Source organism: Anneissia japonica, unplaced genomic scaffold (assembly GCF_011630105.1).
Source record: "Anneissia japonica isolate Jap-2015-1 unplaced genomic scaffold, ASM1163010v1 scaffold1208_len1460985_cov181, whole genome shotgun sequence".
Classification (NCBI taxonomy): Eukaryota; Metazoa; Echinodermata; class Crinoidea; order Comatulida; family Comatulidae; genus Anneissia; species Anneissia japonica.
Window position 1 is genome coordinate 205,297 of NW_022688484.1, and position 23,011 is coordinate 228,307.

At 34.5% G+C, this 23,011-nt stretch overlaps 2 protein-coding genes across 3 annotated transcripts in view; both read right to left on the bottom strand.

Annotated features, from left to right (window-relative positions):
- Positions 1–18,461, bottom strand: part of LOC117121893 (protein O-mannosyl-transferase 2-like) — a 25,393-nt gene extending 6,932 nt beyond the window's left edge. For both annotated transcript variants that reach the window (XM_033267288.1, XM_033267297.1), the window contains exons 1-15: positions 18,027–18,461; positions 16,013–16,097; positions 15,355–15,459; positions 14,408–14,516; positions 12,714–12,888; positions 11,232–11,325; positions 10,326–10,432; positions 9,660–9,742; positions 8,741–8,850; positions 7,512–7,639; positions 5,933–6,011; positions 4,481–4,632; positions 2,540–2,628; positions 1,931–2,007; positions 1,453–1,524 (exon numbers count right to left, since the gene is read on the bottom strand). In XM_033267288.1, the coding sequence (XP_033123179.1) occupies positions 1,453–1,524; positions 1,931–2,007; positions 2,540–2,628; positions 4,481–4,632; positions 5,933–6,011; positions 7,512–7,639; positions 8,741–8,850; positions 9,660–9,742; positions 10,326–10,432; positions 11,232–11,325; positions 12,714–12,888; positions 14,408–14,516; positions 15,355–15,459; positions 16,013–16,097; positions 18,027–18,367 (1,806 nt within the window). In that variant the 5' untranslated portion in view covers positions 18,368–18,461. The remainder of the gene's footprint in view (positions 1–1,452; positions 1,525–1,930; positions 2,008–2,539; positions 2,629–4,480; positions 4,633–5,932; positions 6,012–7,511; positions 7,640–8,740; positions 8,851–9,659; positions 9,743–10,325; positions 10,433–11,231; positions 11,326–12,713; positions 12,889–14,407; positions 14,517–15,354; positions 15,460–16,012; positions 16,098–18,026) is intronic.
- Positions 18,462–18,589: 128 nt separating this feature from the next.
- LOC117121909 (NXPE family member 3-like) overlaps positions 18,590–23,011 on the bottom strand; it is an 8,142-nt gene continuing 3,720 nt past the window's right edge. The window contains exons 2-4 of the mRNA XM_033267307.1: positions 21,762–22,531; positions 20,255–20,310; positions 18,590–20,091 (exon numbers count right to left, since the gene is read on the bottom strand). Coding sequence (XP_033123198.1) covers positions 19,304–20,091; positions 20,255–20,310; positions 21,762–22,531 — 1,614 coding nt within the window. The 3' untranslated portion in view covers positions 18,590–19,303. The remainder of the gene's footprint in view (positions 20,092–20,254; positions 20,311–21,761; positions 22,532–23,011) is intronic.

The window sequence follows — 23,011 nt, forward strand, 5'->3', positions numbered from 1 at the left end:
TATATATATAGATAAATCAAGATAGCTGTTAACAAATTCAAATAACTGCCAGATGCTTGTTAATACTAATTGTTAAAATGTTATTATTAGTCTATCTAGGATGAAATAAACCAACACAACAATAAACTGTGCAAATGCATTTATGTGTACATAAGTGAAATGGGAAGAAATTTTGTCACTTGGCTGATTGCTAAGACTGAGACAGTCAGGTAGTCTTAACTAGTCCATTTAGCCAGCTTAATCACATAGGCCATCTTACTAATAGTCACCCCAGTAAGACCATTGCTATAAAACAGTCTGAACTAAGATCAGGTCAAGTAATCAAAACCAACAATCACCCTGTAGAAACTGTGCTTTTGGATCGCTGATACTTATGTATTGAACGTTAATTTTGTTAACACAAATTTGCATTAAAAAAATCTCTTTTGTGAAATTACTGATGCAAATGAAACTTTCAATAGCCTTTTTTATAGCGATGACTTGTTATTATTAAGTTTAAAACATGTAGGTCATATATTTCGACATGGGTTTTTTATGTTTTAGAACAAAAATCCATATGTAAAAACCAAAAAAAAATGAACCACATTCATTAATTAATAGAAAATTATAACCCCCTCCAAAAAGACTTTAAAAATATAGCCAGCTAACTGATTAGAATGCAGTATAGAAAAGGTCTATAATTATAGACTCAGTATCTACATCATGACTATAGTCAACTAAGTTTTAAGACAGTTTATAGACTGTGCATAGCTATATGCCACTGGTGTTGACAACTATACCAACAGAGCCAGTAGAATGGCAGAGCGGTTAAGGCTAGGGGCACCGCAACCTACGGCCATAATATAGGTGCTGGTTTGAGCGGCATATGCTCTATTTTTCTATATTTCTGATGGTGAAACAATTTTTCTGGCATAAGGACTACAGGCCAAGCATACACAATTGGCTCATGTGCATTTTAAATAACCCAGTACATCTTTCGAGACGAGTAGGGGGTTCCTGTACTGGTCCATACAGCCCCTGTTGCCATACAGTTATGGATCCTAAAATCCTTTGCAGGAAGTACCTTCATAAACGTAAACTAAGAGGTGTCAACTGGGAAAACCGCTCAACTCTCTTAAACAGGCGAGTTACACAAATCTCCAAATAACAGGCCATGTGGTGGTCCACAATCAACCGGACTCGGCTAACTCAAAAATAATAGTGAGTGTTTTACTCGATAGATAAGGGAATCCATTGAGAAACGCAGAAGTAACATAGTGACTCAGATCCAGAAGACGACGTTATGACAGAACTATGAAAATTTCAAGCATACGTTAAATTTGAATTTTTTTAAAGATAAAAATAATATCCAGACACTAAAACTTAAATTAATTAATTATCTACACTATTAAAATTGTCAAAACTGAAGTGGTTTAAAAAAATTAATAAAAAACAGCAGAAGATTTAACTTACTCTGTAATTAATAGGCCACTGCCAAGGTCTTGAAGTAATTTCTCCTTCTTTCGGTTTCAGACCACTGTTGCTCTAAAACAATAATATTCGATAGAATTACAAGTAATATAGTGTTTAATTGACTGACTGAAATAATTGATTGGCTGACGATTGCTGTCTGACTAGATTTGATAAAAAAACAAACTAGCAAACTGACCGATTGATTGATTAGCTGATTGATTAGCTTAAATTAAAAAACAAACTGAATGACTGATTGACTGACACTGACATGTCCAAAAGAGTACAGTAGTTTATGAACAGCATAAAGTCTATGCCATCAAGAGTGCCCTGGCATTATGCTATAGTTCATATAAAACTTGCCTAAATATAATATTAAAAAAATAATTCAGCTTTAGAAAGATGCAATGCTGCAAGATGTAATTACGAGTATATGTTTCATAAAAGGGGACAAATCTCCAGGTTTTGATTATTTTCTCACCTGTGCCATGACGACATGTGACTCCAGTACACTTTCCAGGAATGAAGGTGCAAACAGCTCGAAACTAACGTTTGGTACTGTGGAGAAAACAAGTACAAACTTTACAATATATGCCATATACAAACACTGTATGGAGTGGTCTTCCATTTAGGATATAATAAAAGTGCTATAAATAATATGGAAAATATGTGTCTCCATTCCAGTTTGTAATACAGGTCTTCCACTAATTAAAGTTTTCTCCAATTAAAGACCAACGCAACTTGAAGACCACTTTCCTGTGGTCCCATATCAATATCTTTTATTATTATTATTACTCTAATTAGAGACCAAAGTTGCTAAAGACCATGGATAATTCAGTCCCAAAAGTGGTCTTTAATTGGAGGGAGACCTGAATTTAATGTAATGCAGGTCAACCTCTAATTAAAGACCCTGTAATTAAAGAACCTGTATTTACTGCTATCCATTGACTAAAAACTAACAGCATACATTAATTTACATCATATAAAAATGACGATCCTCATACTCGACCACTTGATTATTCAATTTTGAAGCCCAAAAACACCTTACCGATGCGCCAGAATTTTTTTTAGAAATTAATACTTAGCTTACACTTGGGGTTGAAGTGATCCTCTACATTCCATATATTTTTTATATCTCTCTTATGTGGGTTACATGTCACTTCCATCTGCTCCCAGCCCCTATAAATAAAATAAAAAAAAAAAAACAAGATTTACAACAATTTGAACAAGTTTTAATTCCTATTTCTATAGCCATTCACACACAAGCAAGACAATGGCCAAGTTTAACACAGGATTATAATAAAGTTTAACTGTAAAAAATATGAGCAGTTAAGATAAATTTATTCCAATACACTTTAAACTACTGTGTTCTTGGATTAAAGCATTAGCCTATCCCCTGATATATTAATGATAAAGTTCTGTGGCCCTATGGAAAAAATTACTGAACTGGGAACAACTATTGCGAACAAGTGTAAATTTCAAGAACATAATGACTTCACACAGTCATCTGCGCACGTTGTGTCTTTAAGTTTTCATCGCCCTAAAGTGTAGGAGACTGCTTGGGTCAAATCTATGTTAAGCAAAAATTGCAGGGCAATTACGTGCGAGTGTCAAGATATCATCTCAATTTAAAACCCCCAATCCATTACCCTCCAGTAAAAAATTCATATTATCACCCAGTCAACACTCTATGTAATTGATTCAGTTCAATGGAGTGTGTTCATATATAAATGGTATAGTGAGAATTCAGTGCATTGACAGGTACACAAAAATGACCGAACATGAAAAGAATGCTTTGCAAAAAAAAAAAAAAAAATACAAATAGTTGACAAGCCTTTGACTTGAACCTCTGCTCTTCTAATTCAAAGCCTTACCACTGCACCACATTATTTATAGATGCTTACGGAGTACCAGTGTTACCTACCATTTTGGTAACTGCTTGGAGTGCGAGTGCAAGGCGCATCCGGTGGTGTAGTGGATCTGTCTCTTATACACATCTAGATGTGTATAAGAGACAGCTGCTAAGGTCTTGAAGTAATTTCTCCTTCTTTCGGTTTCAGACCACTGTTGCTCTAAAACAATAATATTCGATAGAATTACAAGTAATATAGTGTTTAATTGACTGACTGAAATAATTGATTGGCTGACGATTGCTGTCTGACTAGATTTGATAAAAAAACAAACTAGCAAACTGACCGATTGATTGATTAGCTGATTGATTAGCTTAAATTAAAAAACAAACTGAATGACTGATTGACTGACACTGACATGTCCAAAAGAGTACAGTAGTTTATGAACAGCATAAAGTCTATGCCATCAAGAGTGCCCTGGCATTATGCTATAGTTCATATAAAACTTGCCTAAATATAATATTAAAAAAATAATTCAGCTTTAGAAAGATGCAATGCTGCAAGATGTAATTACAAAATATGAGCAGTTAAGATAAATTTATTCCAATACACTTTAAACTACTGTATTCTTGGATTAAAGCATTAGCCTATCCCCTGATATATTAATGATAAAGTTCTGTGGCCCTATGGAAAAAATTACTGCACTGGGAACAACTATTGCCAACAAGTGTAAATTTCAAGAACATAATGACTTCACACAGTCATCTGCGCACGTTGAGTCTTTAAGTTTTCATCGCCCTAAATTGTAGGAGACTGCTTGGGTCAAATCTATTTTAAGCAAAAATTGCAGGGCAATTACATGCGAGTGTCAAGATATCATCTCAATTTAAAACCCCCAATCCATTACCCTCCAGTAAAAAATTCATATTATCACCCAGTCAACACTCTATGTAATTGATTCAGCTCAATGGAGTGTGTTCATATATAAATGGTGTAGTGAGTATTCAGTGCATTGACAGGTACACAAAAATGACCGAACATAAAAAGAATACTTTGCCAAAAAAAAAAAAAAATACAAATAGTTGACAAGCCTTTGACTTGAACCTCTGCTCTTCTAATTCAAAGCCTTAACACTGTACTACATTATTTATAGATGCTTACGGAGTACCAGTGTTACCTACCATTTTGGTAACTGCTTGGAGTGCGAGTGCAAGGCGCATCCGGTGGTGTAGTGGATCAACCGCAGCTTCGTCACCACAGTTTTAATACGGTCACCCACCTGACCGTTAACAATATCAACTCGCCATACATCGTTCACATCGCCTGTGCCGTTCTATACAGTGACAAAAAACGACAGAAGTTAAAGAACAAAACTAACTGCTTAAGCAGTGAGTTTTAACTAATCTGTTTTCTGTTCTTTTTTTTTTTGTTCTTCTGCAGCTGTTTTTCAATTTTTGTCTAAGCGCCGGTGACAAGTTATTTTTTAACTTTAATACACACTTTACAAATATTGCATTATTAAGCACATACAGAAGAATCCTTAAGATTTACTACAGAACCCTGGATATAAGCTTGCTCCATTGAACAAAAACTTCTTTTGTGGGTGGGAAGGTGGGGAGGTTATATACAAGGACCAGAAAATACAAAGAAGAGGCCTACAGGTTTAGCTATTCTACATAGCTGTAGCCTATAGGCCTCACAGAGAATTCTGTATTGGGGCCTAAGTCATCACAATAGAAGGCCTAGAGTATGTAGACTAGGCCCAACAAACATTTTGATGCTAAATTTCAATACAATTAATTATTTTTATACTTGGTCCAAATATTAATATCTGAGGCACAAAAAGTGTAAAATTTCAGCTGAAAAAGACTAGCCCAATAGACAGCTGTTGACTTATAAAGCAGTTATTGTGAGGTCATTTAGGGTTAGGGTACTGTTTTTTTTTGGTTTTTTTTCTTTTTTATTTCTCTCACATCCAACAGCAAGTACACTCGCCACTTACAGGATGAGAATGATGCTTTATAAACCAAGTCTCTTATTGAGGCTTAGGGAGTGGAGTTGTTTTTGGTCGTGAGAAAAAGTCCTGCTGTGACAGGAATTGAAATCAGGACCCTGGGATCAGAAGGCAAGCATCTAAACCACTGAGCAATTCTACTCCTTCCAATGCCCTCCAAACTATTATTTAAAAAAAAATTATCAATTTAAAGTTTGTAATTAATCCATGCTGGCATGTTCACTATGATAGCTTTCCTCCAGTCATTTCTATTCTGTGAATTCTTGCCCCTGTTAACACCTCGTTCGTTCTCCCTCAAGGGGAGAGGTACCCTCTACCAAGCCTGTGTTCGATCTGTGATGCTCTATGGCAGTGAAACCTGGCCAGTAAAGGTGGAAGATATTTCTAGTGATGCTACACAACACATTGAAAGAATGAATAACAATAACTGGGTCAAGAAGTGTTGGGTGATGGAGGTTGAGGGGTCCAAAGGTAGAGAAAGGCCTAGGAAGACCTGGGTACAAGTGGTGGCCAGTGATCTCCATGACAATTTACTTTGCTAGCAGTGAGCACTGAAAGGGTTTCAGTGTTAAATGTTCGCAATTGGTCATATCAAATGTACGATGCTATTTATACTTACCGTACCATAGCATGTAACTTGTTGATGTCGTTTTGTAACCGGAGCAGGTTCTACGTGACTGTGAAGATTTCTACGAGTTCTAAAAATAAAGAAAAAGAATTGACGATCAATAAACAATACTAATGTATCTATTAAAGTTATTATAGTGATAGAATCTGGAAAACCACATCAATTACTTTCTTTCATATTGTTCTTAGTCTTTATTGCCAAAATCTAGAACATAAAACAACACAATGTCAGTCAACTCCATCATATTTAGAAATATTAATACTGCAAAAGCAAGCAATTCATCTTAAAATAAAGAGAGGTGTGGGGACAAGTAAATGGAGAGGACCGTCTGATATGCATTACAATACCGCTAAGGAGTGGGACTATAATGTAAGACCTAAGATTTAAGATAGTGCAGAAATGTTGTAAATGAATCAAGGAAATTTTTAAGTATTTTCTTAAGGTTTTTGTTCTTTTCATAGTCTTTGGATTGGATTGGATTTATTCGTTGCAAACACCAAGGATAGCACACGAAAGTCTAGAAGAAGACTTATTTCCACTTGGGTTCTTCTGGTGATGATTGGGCAGTACAATCGACGGGAGACAATTGTCTCAGAGTGTACTGTGTTCTTTAACATGCACATGGGCCAAATAAATGCACAGAGGACCAACGGATTAAACATCTAATCCGAAAGATGGTGCGCTATTGTAACTTGTATTTCAGCCCTCCAGCTGAAACATAAGGAGAGGCAGCGATGGGAATTGAACCGGGGACCTAGAGATCTCCACGATTCAGCGCACACACAGTGGCTACCACCAGATTAGCCGACTGAACTAAGCTGCTCTTTGGGAACAGATGAGTGGCAGAATGGTGTAGAAAGTTAATATTGTATTAGGCAAATAAACATATTTCTAACTTGTATTTTATTGTACTGTAACATTGTTTTTTGTTAGATCAGAGTGTTTGGTATATATATGTGCTTTGGCATATGTATGAGACCAATTTGTATGTTTTTAATTAATTAATTTGATAACTTATCTATAGATTTTAGCCCTGTGGGCTGAGAGGTATTGATCCTGCTTCTTTTGCTGACGACCCCGGTTCAAACTCGGCCAGCATTGGGTTTGAATTGGAGTCTGAACGCTTGGATGCTCATATTAACCCTCATATTGAAAGTTGGGCGGATTAAGGACAATGTTTGTATCCGAATGTGTCTGCTATGTTTTAGTTAATTTGGGTGGCAGTACACTGCGGCTGCTGAGGGTCCCCAGGGACCCAGTCCGAATCTCTGAATTCCTACTACAATGAGGACCAATAAAGAATCATCATTATCATAACGTATTGGGTGAGTCATGGTTGGCAATGAACAAGGTTAATATCCTTGGATTATAGTTAAATAAATAAATAAATTGTTACACAACTAACTGGACTCCAAGTGTCACTGTATATGCCAAGTGAACAATTTTTTCTTTGAAATAATCATGTTAAAATGTTAAATAATCATCTTTATCAGTTAGCCTTTTTTTTTCAACTACTAAACCTAAATAAATACATGATTAGAATATCACACTAAATCTTTAGTTAACTCACGGAACATGTTCCAGACGAACCACATCACCATGATGGACAAATGATACTTCATCATTTTCGGACGGATCATGATCAAAACGTTTCACTAACCACTTGTTATTGTCATCTTTATGTGTATAGGCAGTGACCTGTTTAAAGAGTGTAAGATACATATAAGAACAACTACATATAAATAATGAACAACTAAAAACTTAGCAAAGCAGTGTTTTATTATCATGTATCTTATATTTGTTGTTGGCTTTCTGTTTGTATTTATATATTTTCTGACTTGTAATTATACCTTTTTAAATTTAAACCACATACTTTTCTGATTTTAATGGTCTGGACCCCATTGGAAATAAGTCAACCTGCTGTAATGCCGAATTAATGGGTTATCCTAATATTCATGTTTTTTATAATAATTGTAATTGTATTTTATTTTATTATAATTGTACTATGTGTGGAATATAAATTAATGCCGTCTTAATGGGTTATTCTGATATTCATGCTTTTTCTAATAATTGTAATTGTATTTTATTATAATTGTACTATGTGTGGAATATCAAATAAAGTCAATCAATCAATCAATCAATCAATCTACTTTGCATGACACGTTATACATTCATTGTTTTGAAAAATACATAGTTGTAACATATCAATTTGTTGATAATTCTTTTGACTTACTACTCATGTGATAACCTTTGATTGTTTAAGGAGAATTGTATCATTAGCTAAAAAAATTTGAAAAATTCAATTCCATATTTGAATTGCTTAATTTGTATATCTAAAAATGTGAAAAATACCTCAAACATAGGCATATTGGGGGCCGGCTCACCCCCCTCCCCACTTTTGGAAATTAAAAAAAAATAAAAAATAAAGAAAGAAAAAGAAAAAAATGATCACACAAAATGACTTGGCCATCTAGAACACAAACGTTTAGCGGGGAAAAGCCACAAGTTTAAAGCTGCTACGAGTAGTAGGTTTTCGTCCTACAAGTTTTTGCCAAGTTTGCCAAGTTAGCAACTCGGCATCTTTTCGAAACTTGTATACTGAAGAAAACTCTAGTGGGAGATTTGTGGGACTTTAATTTCTTTGATCTTTTAAATTAACTATACAACATTTTAATTGAATTTCAGAGGTAGTTTACAATATTTTTGGCAGAAAGTGTAAAGCCAATAACCAAGGTTAATCAACTTCAATACAAAAATAAATTTATAGTGAAACATACGATTTTATATCCAAATACTTACCTGCTGTTGCCTAGCTCCTACGCCTTCAGGGTACAGATGCCAGTGAGAATGAAGTAAGCCACCAGCTGCACGTTGATTTTTCAAGGTGATAATTGAACCATACGCAAGGTCTATATAAACAAATGAAAACATTTTCTTTATCATCATTTTTAATGTCACTGTCGTTTTGTCACTGTCTTCTCTGAAAAAAAATCAAGTTAAATATGTTAGTGTGTAAAAATATAAGATCAATTTTTATTTTTAATATAATTTGTTTATTTTTAATTAGATGTATCTCTGGTGGTAAGGCATGCTAAATATGTTAGTGTGTAAAAATATAAGATCAATCTTTATTTTTAATATAATTTGTTTATTTTTAATTAGATGTATCTCTGGTGGTAAGGCAGCTTTGTAGAGGTGCTTGCTCACCTGTTCTGTTTTTGCCATATACTGGTTTGTATATTTTGTTATTGTTTTTTATATATTTGCCAGTAAAAGTTGAATAAAATTAATAAAATAAAATTGAAATATTCCCAAACAAAGTACTGGAAGTCGCTTGTTATAGTAGCTTTGGCTTATGTGTAACGTATGTGTAACTTATGTGCCACGTACTGTATTTTCAACTTTTGTGCAACTTATGTGCGATTTATGTGCCACTTATATGCCACTATGTGCAACTTATGTGGAACTTATGTGCAATTTATGTGCCACTTATATGTCACTATGTGCAACTTATGTGCAACATATGGTGTGAATTATGTGCAACTTATGTGGCATTCATGTGCAACTTTGTGCCACTTTATTTGCCACTTAAGTCTCACTTATCTGCTACATATGTCACTTATGTATTACATATGTGCTAATTATAAGTAACTTATGTGCAACTTGTGTGTAAATCCAATTTACATTATGTGGATATCATGATTAAAGGTATACTGACCTTCAGGCATATGAGCTTGATATAAGTTATTTCCAATAAGACTTGACTGGAATGAAGAGCTATAAAATCCATCCCCAGTTCCACTATTTAGAAACAAAACAATGAAAACATGAAGATAATCTACTGAAAATAAACTAGCACAGTGCACCAGAAATATGTAAACAATATCAATAATAAATAATATAAATGAAAAGAATATTATAGTTACAAAAATAACAATAATAAATTGTTAAAAAAATTATTATAATTTTTACAATAGAAATACATATATCAATAACAAAAACTGCAAAAATAACAATAATAATAATAATAATAATAATAATAATAATAATAATAAAATAACCATAACTATAATCTAACGATAAAAATAAAGCAAAACAATCAACTACATTATTAGCAGCATTAGTCTTCAAAATCCAATTTCCAAATACATTATTGTACACAATGTTATCTATGATACAGTGCAACCTCCAATTCTGAAGCCCCTCTAATTCTAGACCACTTTTCCAAAACCCAAATAAACTTAACACAAAGCTAACCCTCTAATTAAGAGACCGAAGCCCGAGACCACCACAAGTTTTTAGGTTATAAAGGTGATCTCAATTTGGAGGGCGAACTGTATTCATAGAAACAAGTATGTTTCATGATACGCCACCTTTTACTTACCTGTGATTTAGTACTTTAAAATGAATGAAAAAAATGACAAGGTAGCAAAACACTGGAAGAACTATCAGACAGGAAACTCTGGCAAAAAAATGCTTGGCTATCTCCATCTATAATGAGAAAATATACACAGAAACTTCAGAGGATATCTTCTAATGCAGCGGCTCTCATACCATGGGCGTAGGCGGGGTGCAATTCATTATTAATTCAATTACTGAATTTTATACAAGATGCATTTTCTAATTTGAACGCAGGCCTACATCTCTTACTTTTAATTATTAATTATTCACTGTATTACAATATGTGTTGTATAGATAGGGTTAATTCGAGAGTACTTCTCAAAAAAGATCATTATGATTAGACAGTTCACCTTCAACTTCATTCTGTCTGTCTAACAATAACATCATGACGAAAATCGTATCGTGATTTTGGTATGCTAATGAGGTTGATTTAGCAAGTCAGAAACACTAATTGGTTGAATTTGAGCTCATGAATACGAAGATCATGGTGTTAGCGCAAGATCATGATAACTAATTGTGATCTTGGAATTCATGTTAATGTGATTTCTAAGATTATGATCTTAGCTTGGGCAGGTTCACATCGAACATCATGATGTCCAAAATCATGTTGTTGGTCCGATGTGAACCAGGCTGTGGTGAATCAAGCAGTACACCATCTCCTACTCTTTTCCAAATAGTATAGCTCCATGGGCAATATTTCACACAGTACCACCAGCTTAAACCAAAGATATAGTGCGCTCACTTGAATGGCATTTCAGCCCTCTAGCTGAAACACAAGGAGGACAGCGACTGAAAATGAACGAGTGACCAAATAAATGTCTGAAAGAATTTCCATCATACACTGTATAAATCCATATAGTGCCACACAATCGTATCACCATTTATTTACCTTTGATAAAGCCACGTTGCCCAGCAACTGCCAGAGCTCAGCTACTGTCATAGCACCAACTAATAAAATTATGAAGAGACCAACCCATTTGACACTGGAAAGATATGAAAAGAATGGTTGTAAAATTACAGAAAATTTAAGGATTGTCAATAGCATATACAGTATACACTATCCTACTTGTAGGTGCCAATCCCTTTCACAAGACATACAGACATGATGATTTACACAAGCACATAGTCCCAATATATGAGGTTTACTGAGTGTAGTTGTTTTGCTCGTGAGAAAAAATTGGAGGGGTCTTTAATTGAGCTGGTCTTTAATTAGAGGTGGTCTTTAATTAGAGGTGATCCTTAATTGGAGATGATCCTTAATTTGAGGTGGTCCCTAACTGGAGATGGTCCTAATTTGGAGGTGGAATTAGAATTACATACATAATTAATACAAGATTTAGAAAACACCTCTTTACTAAAATATAGGCAAACAACTCCAAAACTGAAGTTTGTCTGAACCAGCCAGTCGGCCATTTGCAGCATTTGACATTCTTTGTGCTTTCGATAACAATCCTGCATTGGTGGTGTACAAAGAGTTGACCTGCTTCTCCCAAGAGTATCGTGGGAACCTACTTGTGGGAACGTTTCTCATTTAATTTACTGTTTACTAGGCAAGTTGCAGTACTGGATAAATGGTCAAATTTCCATGACATTCATAAATTTCCAGGACTTTCCAGTCCTGGAAATTTTTTTTCCCAGGACATTCAAGGAATTTAAGGATGTGTACAAACTCTGACAATCGTAACATCAGAACAGGATTATATAGAGTGCGTACCTCACCCCTGTGCCTAATACTAAGTAATTTTATCACCCCTTCCTTAGATCCATAACTATCAGTCCACTAAAATTCTAAGATGATTCATTAATTAGTTGTTTTTTACTTCATAACTGTTTAGTACTATAAGTATTTTGGATTTCTGTGTTTTTTTTTTACTTTATGCTTTTTAACGACTTTTTTTTTTGCAATTTTAACTCAGTATAGCAATGAGGGAAAGCCCTATGTTCTGTTGTACAAACAGACATGGTAAGTCTAGTTAGTATTATTATTATTATTATATTAGACAAAGATTATAATCGAAAAAAAAAATCTTAGTTTTTTTTTTAGATAATTAAATTTTATAAATAAATAGAAATAAAGGCTATCAGTTTTTAAATTGCATTACAATCGTAACACTAAAACAGCTATACCGAGTAATTTTATCACCTCTTCCTTAGACTATCATTCCACTAAATTGTATGATGATCCATTAGTTAGTTGTTCCTAAATCCTGTTAAAGATAGAATAAACAACAGACAAACACACATTGACAGACAGACCTAATAACAGACAGACATAGCTACAGACAGACAAACAGCAGTGAAACCATAAAATCTCCTCAGCAAAATTATTTGAAGATTTTATAATTATAAGCACTAAAAATCAAATTTTTACCTGAACGAGAATGATAAAAATAATCCAGTGGTAGCCATCCAGAACCACCATTGAAAAGAGAAAGGTGAGTTTGACAAACTTTTGAACTTCAGAGCGCTATATGTTGCCATAGTGATGAAGAACAGTAAAATCGGATCCAGTAGAATGTACTGTGATAGAGTGAGGCACCCGGTGTCTAAATGAATATATAAAAGTATATTGCATTGGTCAAAGACAGATAAGCAGATCCATTGTAATTAAAACTGTGCAGAGAGTTTACCATACCAGCCAACCCTATCTATCTAATATTTTGATGCCTTCCTACAGTCACCTACAATGTTTACTATCTATCACTCTTTGCCAAATGTGCGCATTTTAATGAAAAATTGAGAAAAGGGGGTGGGGGGAAATCATATTACATTAAAAAAAAATTAAGGTTTATTGGTCCGGATGTTATGTTATCATAGGCCTAATTCTAAAGTTCATTGTCAACTATGGTAACAATAATACCAAAATCTTTGGTTATGGTATCGACATTGATAATTTTTACAATACTGTAGCCTTGGTATTTATAATAATCTTATTTTAGGTAACATCCATGAAATATTGATATTTTTAATTCTGCATATATTTTTATATTGTTATATTTTATCCATCCTGTAAGTGGCAATATATCGCTGTTGATGTGGTATAGATATAATAAAATAAATAAAAAATTGAATCATAAAGCAAAGTCAGATTATCAAATTATATTTGACAAAAAATTGTCGCATGCCTAAATATGGTCATGATGACATCACATCACGACCATATATAGACACATCATGACTATATATGGGCATATAACAGGTTTTTAGTCAAAGAAAATTTTATAATTTAGACAGGGCTTTCAAGCTTATTTCAAATATGTCAAGTATTTTGGCTTCTCCTAAATAAAAATGACTATAAACTTTTGAGATTTTAAGGTGGTTGGGCTTACTGTAAATGACATCACTTTTCTTTATGGGCACATTATCAAAATATGGTCTATCTGACTAAAGAATGTTTTAATGTTGTTGACTTGTTTCACACATATCAAATAAAACAAATCATATGTGTCTTTACCCGACTGTATAGTAGGGTCTGCGCGGGAAATGTATCTTTCATGCAAGATTTGTTATAGAAATCTGTCGGTGCATTTTCTAAAAATAAGGCGCCTAAAATTAGGCATTGACCTAATCCTTAAATATAAACAATGTATAATGTACTAATTACGATTCTGTACACCTGGTTTTTGAGGTATCATCCACGCAATTTAAACACTTTACAGTCTGATGTATTTGTCACATAAAACTTAGTGTGGACAAAGTGATCCAGTGAGGCTGGTGCCAAAGGCAGGGTTGCAAAACAGCAGCAGCCTGGACCTGACATTACAGGCAAATTGTAAAATCTGAAAATTTACCCACCCTGAAAACAACAGACTAGGTACCTAGAAGGATGTTGTGTCAATGAATGTGTTGGTCTCTGGGCCCCCCTAAATTTTTCAAAATTATAAGAAAAAATAAAAAGATATTCAAATTTAAGTCTGAGAGTGCCATAATCATTAATTTTCTTACCTCAGCACCAGCCATGGTGGGGATAGGGTGGTCTAAACCCTCCATCTGTGAAAGACGCTAACTGGGCCCCTGTATTTTGAATTCCTAGATCCAACACTGACCGCTATTGGATCCACTTACCAAAGATGATGATAAATGCAGCTAATGTAGATGCTGTTGAAGAATGAGTCATCTCCCACACAATACCAAAACATAAAGGAATAATGCTGGAGCCTAGCAAACTGCAAAACTGAAGGGAAAACAAATTGAACTATGGAAAACAATTTAAAATTATTCTCATATTGATATAAAAATTCAGCTTTAAACTTAATTTTTTAAACTTAACTGTTTATGATAATCTTCCATGTACTAATAATGTAATACTTATAAACTTGTGGAAGCAGTTTGGCTTCAATAAATCACTATGCGCTTTAAGTTTCTTCAACATTTATTTCTTCAACATTTATTTCACTAGTGTCCTTGGGCAAAACACTTTTATGCATTGCTTCGCTCCACTTAGGAATCTAAATCCGTACCTGGTGGGGTTACCTGCTATAGTACTGCGCCAATATGGCAGCAACACTTGAGAATGTGGAGTCAATGACCATGGAAAACAAGGCGCTTTCCAGGTGCTATATAAATACCAAATAAATAAACAAATAATATACCTTGGTATACTGTATTCATAAAGCAAAATAAAAAAATATACTAATTATATTGCAGTACAGCCTGAATTGGGAATGAAGAAAAGTACCATACTTTAAAAAAACACAAAATATAAGGTGATATTTGAACATATTACCACAGACCCTATTTATAAATAATTGACTTCAGTTACAGTTACCCAATAAGACCTGAGCCCCAATGCTCCCTGGGGAGTATCCCTAGTCATGCTGCTTTATGCACACAACCCATATGTTCAGTGCCATACCATCCTACCAAGTACTCAGTTATAATTCAGGGTGGAGAGGCAACGCAAGTAAAGTGCCTTGCCCAAGGACACAAACAGTGCAATGAGTGTTGGTCTCGAACTCACGATCAGAAGTCAACACCTTTCACGCAGTGCCACATGCTCCTACAAGCCTTACCAGTCGCATTCCAAGATATTCAGTTTCTTCGTATTTGATTCCTGGTTTTTCAAATGAAAATCTTCCATCGTATCCTGATAGAAAACCTGACAGGCCAATTAGCATCTGAGGAGGAAATAACAATCAAGGTTGCTGATTGGTGGAATTTTGGAATAAGAATAGATTACTGAAGAGTTATGTTGATAGCAACATGTTCATCTGCGAATTAAACGCTTTCTGTTTGTTTCCTGGCCTTTATACTGAAGTAGTAGGCACCAATTAAAAAGAATAATTTTAATCATGTGACTGACTCTAGCAAAACCAGGCTCTTGTCAAAAAATGTATATTTAATCATAAAATTTTGTTGTACTGGTCTAAGATTAAAGAAAGAAATCATTAACCAATCACACATACGAATTTCCAATTTCCAGTTTCCTATTGGCCAGTGATCCCACCATCATCTTTCTTGATATCCGGATTGGGGATTTTTTTGTATGTACAGTATAAATGCAAGGGTGAGCTGGATCTTTACTGAATCCAGCTACCCATTAGCTGCCGTGTATGAATATAGCCAATTTACTTTTGCGAAGAATATAATGTTAAATTATTTATCATACATACCGTACACATATATTATATACAGTGTATATGTAACATGTTAAGATATAGAAACTCATACCTTTCCCAGAGGTGGATGCACATCAAAGAAAAATGTTCTATTAATATAATAACTTCCCATCTTGCCAAAATGTGTTTCATCCCAACTGTGAAAAAAAAAATCAATCTTCATTAAAATCATATTCATGGATTCAAACTGTAAAATATTTTAATCTAAATGGATTAATATATATAGGCTATGGTTGCCAGTGGTGTAACGCCTATAAGCTTTCAGGCGGCAGTCAGCAGGGCCCCCGGGCTGACCCCCCGCCTAACCATAGGGTCCTTGACCCAAAAGGGCTTTGTTGATACATAACACTAACAGCATAATGCGTCTCTGGCATCGACTATAGGACAGATATAATATTATATCCATTGGTGGATTAAAGTGGGTGCCATGCCCCTCCCCATAAACTTGTAATTTTCTCTTTAATGGAGAAAAAAAAAATTATACTTAAATTTTAAGTCTGTGAGTGCCATTTCCAGCCAAAAAAGGATTTTTGGCCGTCCGTCGGGTGAACAGATATGGGGTGGTATGTACAGTATTTGTTAGGCCATCGCGAAAAATACAAACCTTTACCACTCGCAGTGAACTACCAAGCAAAAATTTAACAATAATAATACAGTACCTTTGAATAAGTCAGTAGTTATTTACCACAACAATGCAAATAAGTAATATGGAACACCATTGGTGCCAAAATCGATTTATTTTTAAGCATTTTCACTGATTAAGACAAAGTGTTTGGACTGGAACCCAGTCATTGTGTCGATTTGATATACTGTACTATGTATTTTTTCTTCTGTTTTGCAGCTCACACCATTTTGAAACCGAGAATGCAATGTGTACGAAGACGTCCACGTTGTCACTATCTTGTATTTGTAGTAGCAAAAGGGAATCCTCTTGATGGATGAGGAGCAACCACTTCTTGATTCTTAAAATTGTCATGCCAGTGAGTTCAATAACTCTGCAAATTCCTGTGTCACATGATCTTAAATTAGGAGCACCCAAACCTTGTTTTACTGAGCGATGTTCTTTCACTTTCACCTTGAATTCGTCAAAAGGATTGAACTTTGACCTAGAGCAATAATAGCTTCACTACTCGATGTTTTTGGTGCGTTCACCATCATGAGGCCAAGGCTTGTGCCTGTTTTGCATGTGAATTTATTCGCACGTGAATTTATTCGCACGAATCGAAAGCGTCAGTTTGCTTCCCTGAGCTCTTATTGGTTTGAACTACTGATTTTACTGTTCAGTGAAAATCTCCAACAGAAATGTAAATGCGCTTGCGCATTCCGACATTTCCGATTAGCACAAATAAATTTGACGCCTAGTGGAAAACAGGCTATTACACACGACAGAAGGGCCAGATAAGGTGCCCTCTACCTTTCTGCCTGGTGGATAAACGTTTTTATCTTATCCAACCCACTGGTGGGTGGATAGTTATTTTACTGATGCGACTGGGCAGACGGGTGAATATATACCACTCCCCCATCTATAGGTGTCATAATCCCACCATAGTGGGACTGAGGTGGACCCTCCATCCTTCACACAATTAGCGTATTACACATCTACCAAAAACAATAGGATCTTGCATTCTGCCAAGTTTGAAACAAATCGGACTTACCAAAATTTAGTTGTTGTGGTAACAAACAGTTTACTCAACAACAACAGCATGATGAAGAACATGGGAAAAAAAAACAATAGCCACCCGAGAGCTTCGCTCCTTCAGGGAGCTAATAAAATGCCGCCACCATTCAAAAATCGGTCGCTGTGTGCTCTTTACTGACGAGTTGTTGTTAGTCCTTAATGAGCAACTCCCAAAAATGTATAAATAAAAAAAAGTTAAAATGCCACACCTACGGGCTACACAACAATAAATGACAATCTTCGATCACATACTGTATTCCATAAAGTAAAGTAAACCATAACCTCTAACATGATTTTGAAGGGAAAAAAAATGATATAGGCCTAGCCTATAAAACATAAACAACAAAACAATGAAATATTTAAAAAAAAAAACTTAGTTTTACAGTACCATACATGTTTGGGTTCATCCAATTTGTACAATCTTGTCCCAAAGGCTAAAATTATCATAAAGAAGAAACTGGTCCAGAATATGAATCGTTCTTTGTCAAAGTAAAAATGCGCCAAGGTACCATTACCATCGCTATGTACGTTAGGCCTAGGCCTAGTAGGAATTGCACTTGACATATCACCACATCCACGCGTTCCAGGTAATGGATTGCAGTGTGGCCTACTGACGTTTTTTCTGCTGCTACTACTAGGCCTAGCTTTCATGTCTTCGGTTTTCGCCAATTTTCTACCATTGTTTTCAGGTATCGGGGTTTCATGTTTAACTATAACGCTACCGGACATAACTTAGCTAAAACATAATATTTGTTTTATATAAAACAGAAAAGACAGTCTCCCTGCTTAGCAAGCTTTCGGCATTTACTGTGTTTACGTTCGGCAGCGGAAACTCAAGGGGGCGCACTTCATGGGTGGGCAAGAAAAAATAAATAAAAAGTTTCCCCTAATCAGGATTTGACACGCAATCATACAGACACAAACAATGTAATAACTATTTTTGTACAGTATTAGTTTTATCATTTTTATTTAGGATGCACAATCAACATTAAAAATGTAAATAAATTAACATAACTGGTATGATAGTTTTATGACTCAAGTGTTTCATTGCACAATTCATTTTTGATAAACTTTTTACATTACATTATTAGAAATAATAACACCTCAGGTAGGGAAAATATCGAAATAACTTATATTTCCACACGCTGTGCTGCTGACGTAAACTTTCATTTTCTTTAGAAAAAAAGCAGCGGTCTATCTGACATTAGAAGAACATCAAATGCCGTAGCCAGCTATTGGGACAGTCCCACACAATATTTTTTTTTTTTTTTTTTAAGAAAATGGGTTAACTTTTTCATATTTTTTGCGTAAAAAGGGTTAACTTTTAAGAAAATCGGTCCACATTATTTGAATTTCCACGTAAAGTGGGTCCACCCTGATATTGTCTCGCACTGTCTGAAAATCATGGCTACGGCATTTCTGTAAATAAATTTTGTTGGAATGATGTGCAATCTTCAGTTCAAGTCAATCAATACATTTGTGGTTTCTACAATTCACTTTTCATAGAGCTCCGACGTGTTGTTTTTGATAATCACTTTACTCGTCACATTTCTACAAACTGCCTTTCAATCTGTTTTCAGTTTAGAAAGATTCAAAACATCCGTAAATATTTATAAAAACAAAGAACATGTTCATTTCAGTTATGATCGTTCAATTGCAAAAGCATTATTGCAGACAAACATGAGAAAAATACATAAAGAGTTCTTGTAATATGACATCAGGTGGCATATGTACTGTATTGGGAGTGTAGTACGATAGATTCATGTCCCAAATGTCTAAGAAATGAACGTTCATTCCTGAGAATGTCTCACGTAAGAGTCTTCGAAACTGATATAAGAGCAAATCACTTGTAAAGTACCCATTTATTTCTTTCTTCTCCTCAGTTTTTACTCGTCTCGCATGTGAGCCCTTGATAACAAAAACTGCTTCTGGGCATCTTTTTCTGAATTTGAATATTCCTGTACGAATGTTTTCAAGACGAGTTATATATGCCTCCTTTGTCCAATGTTCATAATGGGCGAAGGGACTTATTGTAATGATATAATCACATGTGTCTTTCGGCAAATAATCTAATTGATCAACCTCGAAGTTTGCAAAATTTTCCAATTCCAGTCTTTTACTGACAATGTACGAATGGAATATAAAAGTCATATTTATAATATCGCTCTGTAGATGCATTGCTGTCTGTGCCATATCTTCTGGAAGGGGAAATCCTAATAAAACAAGTAACTTGTGATACCACTGCCGCGACGTTGAATCTCCCATAAAAAATAGCTTCTTCCCTTTAACACAATCTTTGATCTCATCGCGTGTCCATTGTTTTGTATTGCATGAAAATGAGTGCCATGTTTTGTTTTCCCAGAATCCATCACTCAAAGGTTCTGGTACATCCGGTCGGCATTTTTGTAGTTTTAGTGATTTAATGACGGAGTCGACTATGTCGAAGCTTTCATCTATTAAGTAATTAGATACATAAATTGTGTCAAAAAATTAAACAAACAACAATTTTAGACGACTGGCTTTTGATCAAACCCGTTGTTGTATTGGTATTAACATATAAATAATAATCACAGTAATTTAAATGTTTAGATAAAATAGTATTTATGAAATTCTTACTTGTTTCACTTTTCAGTTGAATTGGTCCATTTTCTAATCGTGCGAAATTATTTTTACTGAAAAGAAACAATTTCTAAAATGTCATACAAAAATCATGCATACATAACATGACGTCAGTTATGCTATCCATAAAACTTTTTAAAAAGATGGTACATCAATAAATAAAAGATAAATATCATGCTGTGGAAAGTAGAATATAGTGCAATATTCAGCTTGATGTTATTACATTTCTCCCTCCATTTAAAGACCCTTTTAATTAACATGACTGGCTACCGTACCAAGAAAAGTAAAATTAAAACAAAAACAGCAGAACAATTACTTTATATCTATCCTAAAACACTTGAAATGAAACATCTTAACAATTTAATATACAGTATCATATATTATTTTCTTAATTTCTCAATTTTAGCGTTGGTTTTCATTAAATGAATTTTAATCGGACACCAAAGAACAGACTATTACCGTTATTCAGTTGAAACATTTCCCTGCACTATTTTAAAAATACATAATTTCAGTGGAGTTTTTTCTTTGAATGCTTTTGTTATATAAACTACATACATCAAAGCAATACATACATCAAAGCAATACACAGCATAAATGAGGCATGTTGTGGCAAAATGGCTAAGTTGTAGCAAAAATTGAAATTCAAGTTATTGGTATTTTTAGATACCTGAGTATGTGATCATTAAAATGAGGGGTCATTCATTCAAATTGGACATTTCAAGCCAAAGTTATTGGAAAGTGAAAGTACAGTACTCTTAGAGTATTAATATAAACAGGATTTTGAGTAATTGCCTTTCAAAGTTATTTGTGCATACATTGTTTAATAGAATGAACTATGAAAAATAACGTTAAATAAACAATTTGTTAACCACTTCCAGAACTAATACTTAGGGACATGATTAATAAGACATTAAACTGTTGATCTATAGTGAAAAACAAATTTGGATTTTTAGGCAATTTTTTAGCTCCCATAGTTTATAGCTCATTTACTCAATACTGGACTGTGCGGAACTTAACAATTTCGCCACAACATGCCTCAAATGTTAATGTTCTCTGTGTAGGTCTACAGGACAGTGTTAGTAGTACAAGGGAGAACGAGCACATGACTTGGTGTCTGGTTACCCGGTGTTTTATGGATTTACAACAACATACACTTACTGATACATCTATTTGAAAACACCTTGGAAAGCAAAAAAAATTTTTATATGGATTTACAACAGCAACACTTACTGATACATCTATTTTAAAACACCTTGGAAAAACCATCTTTATATTTAATATATCATGTCTTAATTTCCCTCAGGAGAAAATAAAGACAAAATAGAGCCAGTCTTTAAATACAAGCATTAAACTCTAAAATCTTCTAAAGACCGCCAAAACCCCGATCTCAAAAGTGGTCTTTAATTGGAGGGAGACCTGTATTCATTTTCGAGAAGATCAACAAAGACGGAACATAAAGGACACAAAATATTAAATGGACAAATTTGTGGATATCTTCACTCACCTTGTAAAAAAATTGTCATGCGTTTTTCTTAATGATGAATATACCATTGTAACGACTGTTGTAGAATGTTCATTAACGTGTAAAGCATAAAATGCTGAGCACGGCAAAGTAGGCGGGCGATCACAAAGCAGCACCAAACTTCCACCGAGCGCCTGCGGGTTCGGGTATTCACATTTATTTTGCCAGATACCGTTTGTTTCTAATCTGCATAACGAAGTCTCTATGTTTTCTCCGACTTTGAATTGTCCTTCCCATACTGTTCGGCCTCCCTTGTGCCATATTTCATGTAGGATAAACCGAACAGCCTCGTTTGTGTGCACAAGTTTAATGTTCACTGTCATTTCTCCGTGCCAACCGGCGAAAAAAACCATCTCATAAGTTCCATTTTTAAAGTCGATAACTTTTCCTGCAGTAGCAAATCTATTTCCATTTGAGACAACTGGGTACCAAAAGTCACCACCTTGGACACGATGACGGCCGTTTGCGTCATGGGCTTCAACTATGACGCTAAAGAATTCACCGAATAATATTGGTTTTCCGTCTTTAATGAAGAATTTACTCATTGTTGGATCTGTGTGTCCCATCGAGCCAACTCCTTCAGTTTTGTTTGTAAATACCGGTAAAACTGCGTCCTGTCGGAGTTTCTCTTCAGTTTCCATAAATGTTGGGAACATATCGATCATAGGTCTATCTATTAAATCAACTTTAGTTTGCCAGACATATTTTTGACTTGTCAGTATATTAGGCCCATTTCCAGTTTTAAAAGTAATCTAAAAGATAAAAAATTTAAAAAAATCGAAATGGATTATGTGATATAAATGCTAAATAACATATCTAGAATAAAAAAAAAGACTCTAAATGTGAGGCGGGTATCCTTTTGTTTTTTCGGATGATAACAGATCCGGATCCAGAAAATATATTTGTTAATCGGGATTTAACAAGGAGAGCTCCCTGACAGTGAATTGTTTTTACTTTCGAGCAATCCAGTCGACTTTTTTTTTTAATGACTTTTTAAGCTTTTATTTTTCAAATGTTGTATTTCTATCTTGTTATCTTGTTTGTTCTTGTATTTTATGTGTTTTATTGACGATATAAATGATATTATATGTTATCTAGAATTGGGCTTTAAGCCGTCTTAGAAAATGTTTTCCCACCTAATAAATCAACATTGATTTTTTTTCACCGATGAATATTATGCAGTATATATGCCAACCTTCAAGAAATATATCTTCAGTCGGCCAGTACCCATG